Genomic DNA, 14,243 nt, shown 5'->3' with positions numbered 1-14,243 from the left:
GTATGGCTGAAAAATTTGGGTCATGAGTCTCATAAATGTGCTAGGAGCGTTAGATAGCCCAAATGGCATAACGAGCCATTCGTACAATCCCTTGCATGTCTTGAATGCGGTCTTCCATTCATCACCCTCCTTCATTCGAATTTGGTGATAGCCACTCTTCAAATCAATTTTAGCCCATGTATTTGGTCAAAAAGATCATCAAGCCTAGGAATGAGAAATCTATACTTGATGGTGATCTTGTTAATAGCACGACTATCAACACACATGCGCCAAAATCCATATTTCTTAGGAACGAGCAAGGCAGGTACAACACAAGGACTTAAACTTTCCCTTATTACTCCACTCCTTTATAGTTCCTTGACTTATCATTGAAGTTCCTCTTGCTGTGTTGGATTCATTCGATATGCTGCTTTATTAGGAAGTGGTGCGCCTGGAATTAAATCAATTTGATGTTGAATTGACCTTATTGGTGGTAAATAAGAAGGTGTAGTATCAAAATCAGCATCATGAAACTCATCCAATATTGCTTGAAGTCGTGGGTAAATGACTTCTAATGACTCTTTCTTGGTGATAGATTCCACTTCCTTGGGTACTACAACAAGCACTTCCTCTCCTTCCTTCAAGTGTTCTTCTACCTTAGCTCTTGTAATGAATGTCTCCTTCATTTTAGGATTTGGCTTCTTTAAATCTTCAGGGTTCATTGGGAACAATTTGATCTTCTTTCCATCCTTGATGAAAGAGTAAGTGTTCTTGAAGCCATCATGAATTGCCCTTCTGTCATATTCCCATGGTCTCCCAAGCAATAAGTGGAAAACATCCATAAGCATTACATTACACTAGACCTTATCTTGATACATCTTGCCAATAGAGAAAGGAATGAGACATCGTTTATTAACTTGTACATTCCTTCCTTCATCCAGCCACCTCATGCGGTATGGCTTCTGAAATTGATCTGTCTCAAACCCCAATTTGATAACCATTTCTTCACAAACTACATTGGTACAACTTCCCAGATCAATAATGAGTGTACACACCTTTCCCTTAGATGTACAACATGTATGGGAAATATTGTGTCGCAACCATGGTTCTTCCTTGCTAGAATCTGAATGAAGAACTCGTTGGATCATAAGGCATTTTCCATAATCTCCATGTTCAACTACTTCTTCTAAGTTGTCATCATGTTGCTCTTCATGATAATCTTCTTCATCAATTGCTCCTTCAAGGGTGGTGAATGCCTTTTTGTTAGGACAATTAGCTTGTATATGCCTAAGTCCTCCACATTTATGGCATCTCTTTTTTAAAAATAGCTTCTGAAGTCATGGCTTCCCTTTAACTTTCTGGACAATTGGTTTTGTTGTAGATGATTGTGGCTTTGTGGAGCTCAAACTAGCACTCCCATGGTAGAAAGTGTTTGACCTTTTGATGGTAGTTGATGAAAATGTGGATTTGGCTTCCTTCTGTTATGTCTCTACGATCTTGGCTAGTTTGACAACATCTCCAAAGGTGCAATGGGGCTGTAATCGTACCACATTTGCAATAGGCTTATTTAATCAAACCAAATATCGAGCAATTAGGCGGACTGTATTTTCTTTATGTCACTCTTGAGCCTAAGATATTCAAATTCTCTTGTGTACTCATCCGCGGATAAAGTTCCTTGTCTAAAAGAATGAAACTTCAAGTAAGAATTTTCTTCACATGTCTCATGCAAGAACTGTTTGCACAATTCTCATTTCATTCTCTCCCAAGTGCGAATTCGTGTTTTTCCTTCAAACTCTTGCTCTCTTTTGAGATTTTCCCACCATAGCGATGCATAACCTCTGAGATTTATAGCAACAAGCTTGACATTCTTCTCATCAGAATATTCTTTATAATCAAAAACACGCTCAATAGTTATAAGCCAATCAATGAATTCATCACCTTGAGATTTGCCATCATACTCCGGAATTTCATGCTTAATATCATCACGTTGATACCTCTCTTGATTTTTGTTGTGTGGCCTTCTCAGAAATCTCATTCTATCATGTTGATACTGAACATCATCAGAGTTATACTCTTCACTACCTTGATTATCAAAATATTCCGAATATGAGTTTTTATCATTGTGAGCATGGCGCCTCGGTATTCTCATCCCTTGATCTGCTATAACTTCTTCCGCTTGCTCAATATGTCCTGCTCTCCGTAGTTGAATTAGTGGATCTCGAAGTACGTCGCGGTAGCACTGGTATGTTGTGTCTTGGTGGCGGTGGAGGTTGTAGGCATTGTGGTAGATTTGGTGGCTGATTTTGAATCTCCAAACCTTCAACCAATCCAGTCAGATTCATCATTGATTTCCTTAAGTCATCTAGTTGTACTTTAATTTCTTTGTTGTCTCGTTCAAGGGCTGCAGTTCTTAATCGAATTTGTTCATCAATTGAAGAGGATCCTGAACTTTCAATTTTCTTGTCTGGTGACATGATGAACAAGATAACAATTCAAGAATTCGAATCTGGAACCTATGCTCTAATACCAAATGGATGTACTTTCAAGGTTTTGCACCTCTCAAGTACAAAGAAGAGAGTGAAATAAAAGCACCACGCTAACGTTTTTCACAAAACTAGTGAAAGTGTTCTTCAAAACCACGTTAGAAGAATATAAGATGGAAAGAAACGAAGAAACCTCACCCACACATTCCTCAATCCCGTAATATTGCAAGAAGCATTGAATAAAGGAAAAAGAATGGAATAAAAGATCAATCACGTTTTTGAAGTAAAAGCTTAGAAAAACTAATCACCAATGTTTATTTTCAGCATATTAATCCCTTTAAGATAGGCCTTACAATGAGTAAAATTGGTAAGGTTAAGGAAAACTAATTCTAATTAAACTAGAATAAAAATAAGGCTAAGAATACCTATCCTAACTAAAATAGGAAAAAGAATTCTAGTTCTAGTAGGAATGAGATACTAACTAACAATCCTAGTTTGACTAGAACTACAAATATAATCCTACTAAAACAAAAATTAAATTACTACGAAACAAGAAATAAGAAATCCCAATCTTTAAGGAAAAGAAATCCTAACGTTGAATGGATTTTTGGACTTCTTCAGTTTCTTGAAATTGTTGGGCTTCAATTGGACTAAGGCTAATTAGTGTAAGCATTTTAAATTCGTGGCCCAATTTTCCAAATCCATTGGCACCTTCATAAGTCCAATAAGCCTCCATTGTTGTAGAAAGCATGACCTCCAAATGTTTATCATAAAGTTATCAAATTTTATTAGTCTTATTAACTTGTTAAATTGCATTGATAAATTAATATTGCTCAACTTCTATTATATAGAAATGAGAAGTTGGTCGTCTAATAGCAACTTGTCACGACCCAAAATCCTAATCTGTTGTGATAGTGCCTATCATGGTACTAGGCAAGCCGACATTATAGAATAATCCCAACTCTTTTGACAGAAAATGAATTAAGAATTTTTTAATAAACAGGGATAAAACCTAGAACATAACGCGGAAGTTCCCAACTATCGGGGTGTCACAGAGTGCATGAGCTTCTATACATCATAAGTCTAGAAAATACTGTCTATGGTAGTCTGGAACAAAATACAACAAACAGAAAGATAGAGAAGGAGAGACAAGGTCTGCGAAACGCTGGGCAACTACCTTAAAATCTCCCAAAAGATCAACTGTGCAATGAAATAAACACCCTCCATGTCCGGAAACACCTGAATCTGCACACAAAATGCAGGGTGTAGTATGAGTACAACCAACTCAGTAAGTAACAATACTAAATAAAGAACTGAAAGTAGTGATGAGCTTCTCATCTAAGCCCAATTACAGTAATTTCCAACATAAGAAAGTAGACATGCTTTCAAGTTCAACAATTAAGGCCCAAACAGTAATTTCTTGTCAAGTTCAACTAAAACGGAAGATAATATCTCTCAGAAATTTTCAAAACAATGATATATGACAACTGAAGCACAACAATAATGAAATCAATGCATCCTCTCAGAGCAACAGTCACTCAGTCCTCCCATTCGCTCAGCACTCGTCTCTCGCACTCAGTAGGTACCTGCGCTCACTGGGGGTGTGTACAGGCTCCGGAGGGGCTCCTTCAGCCCAAGCGCTATACCACACGGACAACTCACGTGCTAGTATAATATCTGGATCCGCACGGATAACTCACGTGCTAGTATAATATCTGGATCTGCATGGACACTCACGTGCCAGACTCCGGAGGGGCTCCTTCAGCCCAGGCGCTATAATCCGCACGAATAACTCACGTGCTAGTATAATATCTGGATCCGTATGGACAACTCACGAGATGAACAAACAACTCACGTGTTGCTTGGACAAATCACGTGCTATAGTATTAATATCTCACAATCATGCTCTCGGCCTCACTCAGTCATAAATCTCTTCAGGCTCTCGGGCTCTCAGAAATCATGAAACTCAGCCCCAATAGAAATGATATAATGCATCAATAATGAACAATAGAGACTGGATGTAATATACAAGTAAAACTGTGACTAAGTACAAAACAACAATTTAGTATGTACACGACCTCTGTGGGTCCCTACAGTGTCAACACATGATTTAAACATGATTTATAGTTCGATTTCTCTAATAAGTGGAAAGATGTACGGATAATAACAAATTATTCAACTACACAGATCCATGGAATGGACCTAGTCACAATTCCTATGGTGCACACGCACACTCCCATCACGTAGCATGCGCGTCACCTCAAAACCAGTCACATAACACATAATTTGGGGTTTCATACCCTCAAAACCAAATTTAGAACTGTTACTTACCTCAAACCGGGTGATTCTTTATTCTCTTATGCCTTTGCCTCGCGAATCGGTCTCCAAACGCCTCGATTCTAGTCACAATTAATTCAATTTAGTCAATATAAATTATAGAAATTAATTCCATATTAAAATATAATATTTTCTAACAAACTCCGAAATTACACTTAAAAATCGCCTATGGGACCCATGTCTCGGAACCCGACAAAAGTTATAAAATATGAACGCCCATTCGTCCACGAGTCCAACCATATAAAAATTACTAAATTTTGATAACAATTCGGCCCTCATATCCTTAAATTAATCCAAGAGGGTTTTCAAAACGTTCCAACTTAAATCGCCAATTAAATATTGAAAACAACCATAGATTCGGGTAATTTGACCAAAATTGAGTTAAGAACACTTACCCTATTGCTTTCCTTGAAAATCTCCCGAAAATTACCTCTCCCCGAGCTCCAAGTCGTTAAAAATGGAATTCGTTCCATTTTTAGAACTTAAACTCTCTGCCCAGTCATTTGCTCTACGCGATCGCGGACAGTCTCATGCGATCGCAAAGCACATTTTCCCCCCGACCAATTTTAACCTTACGCGATTGGGGACTTGTCCATGCAATCGCGAAGCTCAACTCCACAGACCTACGCGATCGCATGGAACAAACGCGTGACCTCCACTTCTGCTCCATTTCCTCTACGCGAACGCGACCTTAGCCACGCGTTCGCGAATCACAAAATCCCAGAGTTACGCGATCGCATCCCTTTTCACGCGATCATGAAGAATAATTTATCCACTGCCCAGCTAAGCATATGCGATCGCGGACAAGTTCATGCAATCGCGTATAAGGAAATCAGGTAAATACATCAGAAAATCTCAGTAAAATTTCAAGTCCAAGAATTGATCCGTTAACCCTCCAAAACTCACCCGAGGCCTCGGGACCTCAACCAAATACACCAACAAGTCCTAAAACGTCATACGAACTTAATCAAAACCTCATATCACATCAAACAACGCTAGAAGCATAAATCATACCCCAATTCAAGCCTAATTTAATTACAGACTTCCAAATAATTTTCCGGACACGTTCCTAAGTCCAAAATTATCATACGGAGCTATTGAAATCATCAAAACTCTATTCCGGGGCCGTCTACACATAAGTCAACATCCAGTCAACCTTTTCAACTTAAGTTTTCATCTTAGACACTAAGTATCTCAATTCATTTCAAAACCTCACCGGACCCGAACCAATATCTCTGGCAAGTCACATAACAATTGTAAAACATAAATTGAATAGTAAATGGGGGAACGAGGCTGTAATACTCAAAACGACCGGTTGAGTTGTACATATACATGTCATTTCATTTTATTATTATTTTATATATACATATCTACACTATTCTAGAACTGTCACTTTCATTTCCTTGCATCCATACAAAGCTCCCTAACATCCTAGAATTTTCCGTCACTTTCTCTTTTTTCCCGGTCAGTTTCATCCTTTGCTCCCATTCACTTTCATCTATTTTGCTCCTATTTAACAACATTATTTTTAAGGATTTCTGTAAGTTCGATTCATTTACTCAACTAGGTTGGTAAATTATTCCCTCATCTCTTTTCCATCTCTTTTCAAAATTTCTGATTTCATGCTAAAACCTATCTTAGGTGTCGTTATTGTTCATTTAAACTCTTCTACTTTATAGTTTTTCATCTACTTTGTGTTCCAATTTCATATCCGATTTTCCACCTATTCAATGCAAAAAGTCGTATTTACTACTTGTTAAAGGGATATCATGATTTTTGGCTCTCTATTGTACTACTTTTCTCTTGGAATTTTAGGGTAGAACTTTTTTATTAGGTTTCTTTAATGTTAGAGTCTGATTTTTTTTAAAATTTAAATTCTATTATCTCTAAGCACAGTGAAAAGTAAGAACATGTTTTCAATTAAGTCAACTAATTTGTACCTATTTTGTTAAATACATCATTCTAAATTTAAATGGTAGTTGTGAGACAAACAAATCATGGTAGTAATAATAATAGAATATTATATAAGACTTCAAAAAATGACCCTTCAATTTTAAATGGCAAATTTGTTTGCAACAACTTTCCCTGAAAAATAATCAGCAAAGCACATAAGTTTAAGTAATTTTAATATTTGTAGCATTACATGAGAAATTGTATAGCAAAATGCATGCAGATTCAGATTGCATCTATTATCTGATTCAAACAATGACGATATTAAGATAAACAATATAATCATGTCTTTTACTCTAATTTTGAATATTATCTATCTTTTTCTGGTTGCGGTTGTGTAACGACCCAACCAGTCGTTTGAGTATTACAATCTCGTTCTCCCATTTACTACTCTATTTGTGTCTTATAGCTGTATTATGACCTATCAGATTAGTTAGTTCGGGTCCGGAGAGATTTCGAAATGAATTGAGACACTTAGTCTCATAATAGAAAATTTAAATTGAAAAAGTTGACCGGATGTTGACTTAAATGTAAACTACCTCAGATTTGAATTATGATAATTCCAATAGCTTTGTATGGTGATTTTGGACTTAGGAACGTACCTGAAAAATTATTTGGAAGTCCGTGGTGGAATTAGACTTGAAATGACGAAAGTCAAATTTTTGGGAAGTTTGACCGGGGAGTTGACTTTTTGATATCTGGGTCAGAATTCGATTCTAAAAATTAGAATAACTTCGTTATGTCATTTATGACTTGTGCGCAAAATTTAAAGTCATTCCGGATTGGTTTGATGTGTTTCGGCACAAGATATAGAATTTCAAAGTTCAAAGTTCATAGATTTTGATTTGAGGTGTGATTCATCGTTTCGATGTTGTTAGGTGTGATTTGAGGTCTTGAGTAGGTCCGTGTTATGTTATGAAACTTGTTGGTATATTGGGAAGAGGTCCCGAGTGACTCGGGTGAGTTTCGGACGAGGTTCAGAGCATTTTGGAAGTTTTGGCTAAGGATGGGATGTTTCTGTTGCTGGTGTCTTCGCAACTGCGTAAATGGGCTCGCAGGTGTGATGGTCGCATAAGCGATAAAGCAGCCGCAAAATCGAGGGAGTGTTGGCTGGGGAGGCATCGCAGAAGCGGACCTTCAAGCGCAGAAGCGCGACCGCAAATTTATATTCCATGAAGCGACCTTCGCAGGTGCGAGCTTGTTCGCAGAAGCAGATGTCGCAGATGCGACTATTCCACCGCAGATGCGGAAGTCGCTGGGCAGAAGCCTTAAATTCGGGGTTTCGCTATTTTTAGCCATTTTCGGATTTTGGAGTTCGGTTTAGGCGATTTTGGAGAGAAAAGTTTTCACACAACTTGGGGTAAGTGTTCTTGACTCCCTTGTGATTATATTCCATGAATTAATCTTCGTTTTTGGCGTTATATTATTGATTTTTCAAGAGAAATCGAAAGAATTTTCTACAATTTCATAAAATGAATTTCCAAGATTTAAACATCAATTCAGAGTCGGATTTGGGTAAAATTATTATGGTTGAACTTGTAATTGGATGGGTTGTCAGATATTTGTGAGCTTTGTCGTATTTCGAGACGTGGTCCCCACGAGCGATTTTTGGAGTGTAATTTCAAATTTTGTGGAAAGATATTAGTATTTTGATATGGAATTAATTCCTATAATTGTATGGACTGAATCAAATTTATTGTGACTAGATTCGAGCTGTTCAGAAGTTGATACACGTAGAATGGAATTTCTAGAGCATTGTTTAGCTTGCTCGACATTGGATTCAGTTTGTTCGAGGTAAGTAACTCTTCTAATCTTGGAGTTGAGGGTATGAACCCTGATTATACGTGTTATGTGTTTGGTGTTGAGGTGACGCACATGCTAGGTGATGAGCGTGTGGGTGTGCACCGTGTGAACCGTGACTCCGTTATTTTTTGTGGTACTGTGTAGCTACCTGAACTTATCTGAAATCATGAAATCTCTACGTACTAGAGTTATCGAGCTGTGATTTATGTTAGAAGCCATGTCTAGGCTACATGCTTATCCTGTTGGGACCCACTGAGGTCATTTCTGCTGTCGAGTTATTTGTTTAAATTGTAACTTCATACTTAGTCATGTTCATTCATTTTATATTATTTCTCAGTCTCTGTTGCTATTTATTGATTTATCATATCATAATTTTGGGCTGATTTTGCATGACATTGTGAGCCCGAAAGGCTGGAGAGATTGATGACTGAGTGAGGCCGGGGGCCTCATGGTGAGGATATTTATGGGAGCGGGCTGTGCACTACAACATATTTTATTGATTTATGCCATGATTGGCTTGTTATAGCGCTTGGGCTGAAGGAGCCCTTCTAGCATTTGTACACACCCTAGTGAGCACAGGTACCTACTGAGTGCGAGTGTCGAGCGATTGGGAGGATTGAGTAACTGTGAAGACTGAGTGAATGAGAGGATTGAGTGACTGTGAGGACTGAGTGACCGTGAGGACTGAGTGAATTGATACTCTGAGAGTATGCATATGGTTTTATCACTGAGTTGCATCGCATTCGATATGCACACTTGACATACATACATAGAGATGTATTTTTCCTCATGTTGTATGGTATCACGTCATTCATGACTTATCATTCATTTTGATATGTAAGCATAGAGATGTATTTTCCTCATGCCATTTGAAAATGAAACATTTACCTGTTGAAAGCTTTGAGAAAAATCACAGATTTTAGACTTACTCATACTTTCGTGATTTCGGCAAAAGATTTGAGTTTTATTGTTATAATTGAAAAGAAAATATTTATTTTCTAAAATTGTATACGAGCTGAGCATTTTATTGTTGAATTATTACTGATGTTACTTTCATTATGTTTTATGAATTGTTGTTGGCGATTGGTGTTGGACCCTGACCTTTGTTCCAGCTCGTATTACTTTCAACCTAAGGTCAGGTTTGTTACTTATTGAGTACATGTGGTCGGTTGTACTCATACTACACTTCTTCACCTTGCGTGCAAATTCTGGATGTTGATGCTGTTGTACATGGCGGGAGCTGGATCTGAAGACGTACATGCGGTCCAGTAATTGCTGCCTCTTGTTCATAGTAGCCTTAGATTTATAACAATCTATTTATGTACATTTCAAATAGATGATGTATTTATTTCATACCAGCTTTGTAATTTTCAATCTTAGAAGCTCATAATTTGTACTACCAGTCCTTGGGGAGTGTATTAGAGTCAACTAAATATTAATAGAATTGGTTTATTGTTAATTGGCTTACCTGACGGGTTGGGTTAGATTCCATCACGACTTGGTGGATTTTAGGTCATGACAAAGTGGTATCATAGCTCTAGATTCATAGGTTCTACAAGTCATGAGCAAGTGTTTAGTAGAGTCTTGCAGATCGGTATGATGACATCCATACCTATCTTCGAGAGGCTACAGGGAATTTAGGATATATACTTCACATCTTTCTTTTCCTTATCGTGCGGAATTGATTCAGCTTGAGACATAAGTCTTTGAATTCCTTCCATGCATTCGTATGCGCACATGAGAGCTCGGTATCAGCTGTGCATCACCGGCTTGTGATTATATGAACGAGGTTCGAGATATGTATTCTGTGTTATGGTGATGGGCCAGTCTGGAGGACTTGAGGCCATGGTTTGACCGCAGCTTAAGCTCGGTAGCTTCAGTTGTAACTTGTACATTTGGACTCATATGTTCGATAATGTCCCTACGAATGGAATTTATGGCTCGATGAGCGGTGGAATGGCCTTGTGATGAGTACGATGTAGCTGCAGGATGTGTTAAGATGATTTGAATGTGACGAGAAGTTTTTCCGTGAAATGTAAAGTAAAGGCAATTGGGTGCTTGATTTTCGTTTTGATGTGACGTACAGTCTCGAGTATGAATGTTTTCAAGGATCTTTCTCATTGTTAAATTTTGGGACAAATTAAATTCTCATGTTTGGTTAATGAGTTTGGACTCAGATTGACTAAGTGATTGCATAGTAATTGTGACTGCGAAAGGGTATAACAAAATACCAATTTGAGGCTAAGCAGGTAGGTTATCCCCTGCGGAGTAATCTATGTAGGCGTGCTCCTTATAATGCGAATGGAGAGTTTCTTTTCCGTCAGCGGGGCGTATGTGTTGAGATTTGAATTTGAATCTGGTTTAGAAAGTCGACTTAAGTGTTAAGAGAATAAATACGGGTTTAGCGAGTGATTGAGGTATTTTCATGGTAAGCGTTGGTATGAGCTGAGAAGAAATTTTCGTTGGACTGACTGCAGTATTATGGCGGTAATAAAGTATGTGCATTGTAAGTTATGGAGTGTTTTAATCTATGGCTTTGGGCCAAGTGGGGGAGCCTGCTATTGACAATTCAATTCATGGTTATATGTTAAATTTTAGTTTTGGTACGAGGCATACTTGTGGATTAGTTATGACTTGCAAAGGTTGAGATCGAGAAAGAATAGAATAATGAAATTCCCGAATACAGATTATATTGTGCTTTATGAGTGTATGAAAATCATGGGATGAGTGAGTTGTTATTTGTGAATGATGTAGTGTGCACGGAGTATGAATTTGTCCAATGGTGTTAAGGGAGGATTACCTCTTTGATTGTTGTTGTGCTAACGAGGCACGTGTCTTTCAGCCGTTTGGGCGGTGCAATTTTCAGATTTGAGCAAAATGGATGACTCTTGAGAAGGTGCTAATGGATTCAAAAATGTTTAAGTGGCAATTGAAAATTTTTCGGATTCGTATATCTCTAGGATCAGTTACTTACATTGTGTCGTTATATTTTCTGGGTCGTTACATTCTCCCCCTCTTAAAACGACAAGTCGGGTCGTTACATTCTCCCCTTCTTAAACATATGTTCGTCCTTAAATGCGCCAAGAATTATTATGAGGACATTAAATTACTGAGTGTATTCTTACACACATACTCGCTGGTGATTCTTCGCCACCACAAATTTAATATGGTCCGACAACACCATCTCAGTTGTGATTATCTCTTTTATCAACATTTATAAATTTTAAAACCAATTTCTTACACTCCAAACATTTTCAAAAGGCCTGGTTTTCACAACAACACACAGTATTAGTTTCAACCGGTTGTAGCAACTCGTGCCTACGCACCCATCATACGTATGACCATAACCACATCTTTGGTCATAATAGTTATTCATAACTAATTCCAGCATCGTCAATTAGTCTCACCTTATCCAAAACCTCATTTCAAATTTCCACAATGCTAACAGCAACACGCGAGGCATGAAGACCTCATAATTATTACCTGGATTAACGAGTCACATGGCCACCCACCTCGTAGGCTAAAACTCAATCATTACAGCACGTATATGGATAAATATGCGCAGAAACACATAAAAGAATTATCCAATAAGCCTAAAATGCATGACTCCCTATTAGTACTATAGTACAAATTTAATTTAACAAAGGGAGAATTTAAAAATACATGAATTTAACCACAAGGATCTCATCCTGATATAACTTCCACCGCGACTTATAGCCCGGTTTAAACATCTCAAATCACATTAAACGCGAGGACCCCATCCTCAACTCTGAATCACAAGTACTTTGCACATTGTGCCAACTAAATTTTTTTATTTCCTTTCTTTCTTCTTTTTAATAAATTCTGTGAAATAATTTCACAACACATAATGAACCCCCATACCAGTAGGGCATATAATTCATAAAATTATAATCAATTATCTCAAAATTATATCAAAACCCACTGTAGCGAGTAATAGAAAGTCACTTTTGGACTCATCGCCCTCAATAGTGTACAACACAAATTGATAGATACGACTATCGCAATAAAATCTTCCATCAAGGGTAAACACATAAGTAGGTTACAGAATTACGAAGCTCACCCATAAGTGCAGTATAATAGGAGGACTTGCGTCGATACTCAGAATTGAATCAAAATAAGAATAGGGCTCCTCTACTATGAATTAAATTATACCAGTAACGACACCATCTGGTGTAGCGGCCTTAGCCATACATATCAAATTTATCAACGGGTCGGGCCTCCCCCTCTAGGGTGCCCTCTACCCGCCTGTCCTCCACCCCTAACTGGTTGTGCACGTGGGGTAGTAGTTGTATTGGGGCCCATAGTCTAAGTGTTCTGATAAAATCCACCCCTCCCAAGTCTGGAACAATATCTCATAATGTTCTTAATATCACCATACTCATAACAACCCCTCTGAGGTCGCGGCTGCTCGTATTGAGTCTGTGTCGGATAACTGGAATAACCACTGTAAGAACCTCGTGCCGGTGGTGCACTAAAAGCATTAACTGTAGTACTACTAGTACTCTAAATTGCAGACTAGGCTGATCGACTGCCCGAGCCTCCGCCACGACTGGGCTGCAGAGTAAAATCCACTGAATCCTCAGAGTTCCGAGACCCTTTGGACCTCCTTAGACTCCTTTTTCTCACTTCGAACACGTTCTAACATTCTGGAAATCTCTGCTACTTGCTGAAATGGAATGTCGGTCTACAACTCTCGAGCCATACATATTTTAAAATCATAATCGAGCCCTTCAATGAATCAGAGGACTCGCTCTCTAACTGAAGGAACCAAGATAGGTGCATGGCAGGCTAACTCACTGAACCTGATAGCATAGTCTGACACCGTCATGGTGCCCTGACGCAACCATTCAAACTCTGTGCGCCACGCATCCCGGAGAGTCTGGGGAACAAACTCTTTCAAAAACATCCCTGAAAACTAAGCCCAAGTGGGTGGTACTGCACCGACTGGTCTACCTCATTCATAAACTTGCCACCACTGATACGCTGCTCCCGACAACTAAAATGTAGTAAAGGAAACTCCGCCCACTTCCACAATACCCATGGTGTGGAGAATACTGTGACAGTTTTCTACAAATCCCTAAGCATCCTCAGCAGTTGTGCCACTAAAATAGGTGCACTATATCTCTTAAACCTCTCAAGTCTCTTTTGTTCTTATTCTGATGCCTCTGGCCTGACCTCAAGCTGAACCAGAATAACAGGTTGCACCGGCACTATACCCGGAACCTGACTAATGTGAACCTGCTGCTCTGGAGTATGGGTGGTATGAGTCTGAACCCCCCCCAATCTATGAAATATTTGGCGAAATAAAGATCAAAGTTAATATACCAAATATGTTTAGGGACTGTGTTAAAGTCTCCAAAAGTCCGGGGGTAATAACAGGTACTTACGGTACCTATCCCCCAACCGGAGCTACTGGCGGCTCCTCAATTATTACTATGACAGGTGCTCTAGCTGCGATACGTGCCCTTCCTCGGGCTCTACCTCGGCTTCTACCTCGGCCCCGTCCTCTTGCGAACCGAGCAATATGCGCGGGTGTTTTCTCGGCTGAACCGGTAGCACGTGTACTCACCATTTGTGAGAGAATAAAGATACAAAGGCTCATGTTCCAAAAGTAACAAATCCGCACGATAGGAATGAAAGAAGTGGAAATTTCCTAACAGTTCTGTAGCC

The 14,243-nt window shown here is 38.7% G+C and overlaps 1 protein-coding gene across 1 annotated transcript; it reads right to left on the bottom strand.

Annotated features, from left to right (window-relative positions):
- Positions 1-365: 365 nt before the first annotated feature.
- On the bottom strand, positions 366-827 carry LOC107763884 (uncharacterized). Its single transcript, XM_016582392.2, has one exon. The coding sequence runs from the start codon at positions 825-827 to the stop codon at positions 366-368; it is 462 nt and encodes a 153-aa protein (XP_016437878.2).
- Positions 828-14,243: the final 13,416 nt, after the last annotated feature.

This window comes from Nicotiana tabacum, chromosome 12 (genome assembly GCF_000715075.1).
Source record: "Nicotiana tabacum cultivar K326 chromosome 12, ASM71507v2, whole genome shotgun sequence".
Taxonomy (NCBI): domain Eukaryota; kingdom Viridiplantae; phylum Streptophyta; class Magnoliopsida; order Solanales; family Solanaceae; genus Nicotiana; species Nicotiana tabacum.
Note: the sequence above shows the minus strand (reverse complement) of the source record. Positions and strands in the feature narration are given on the sequence as shown.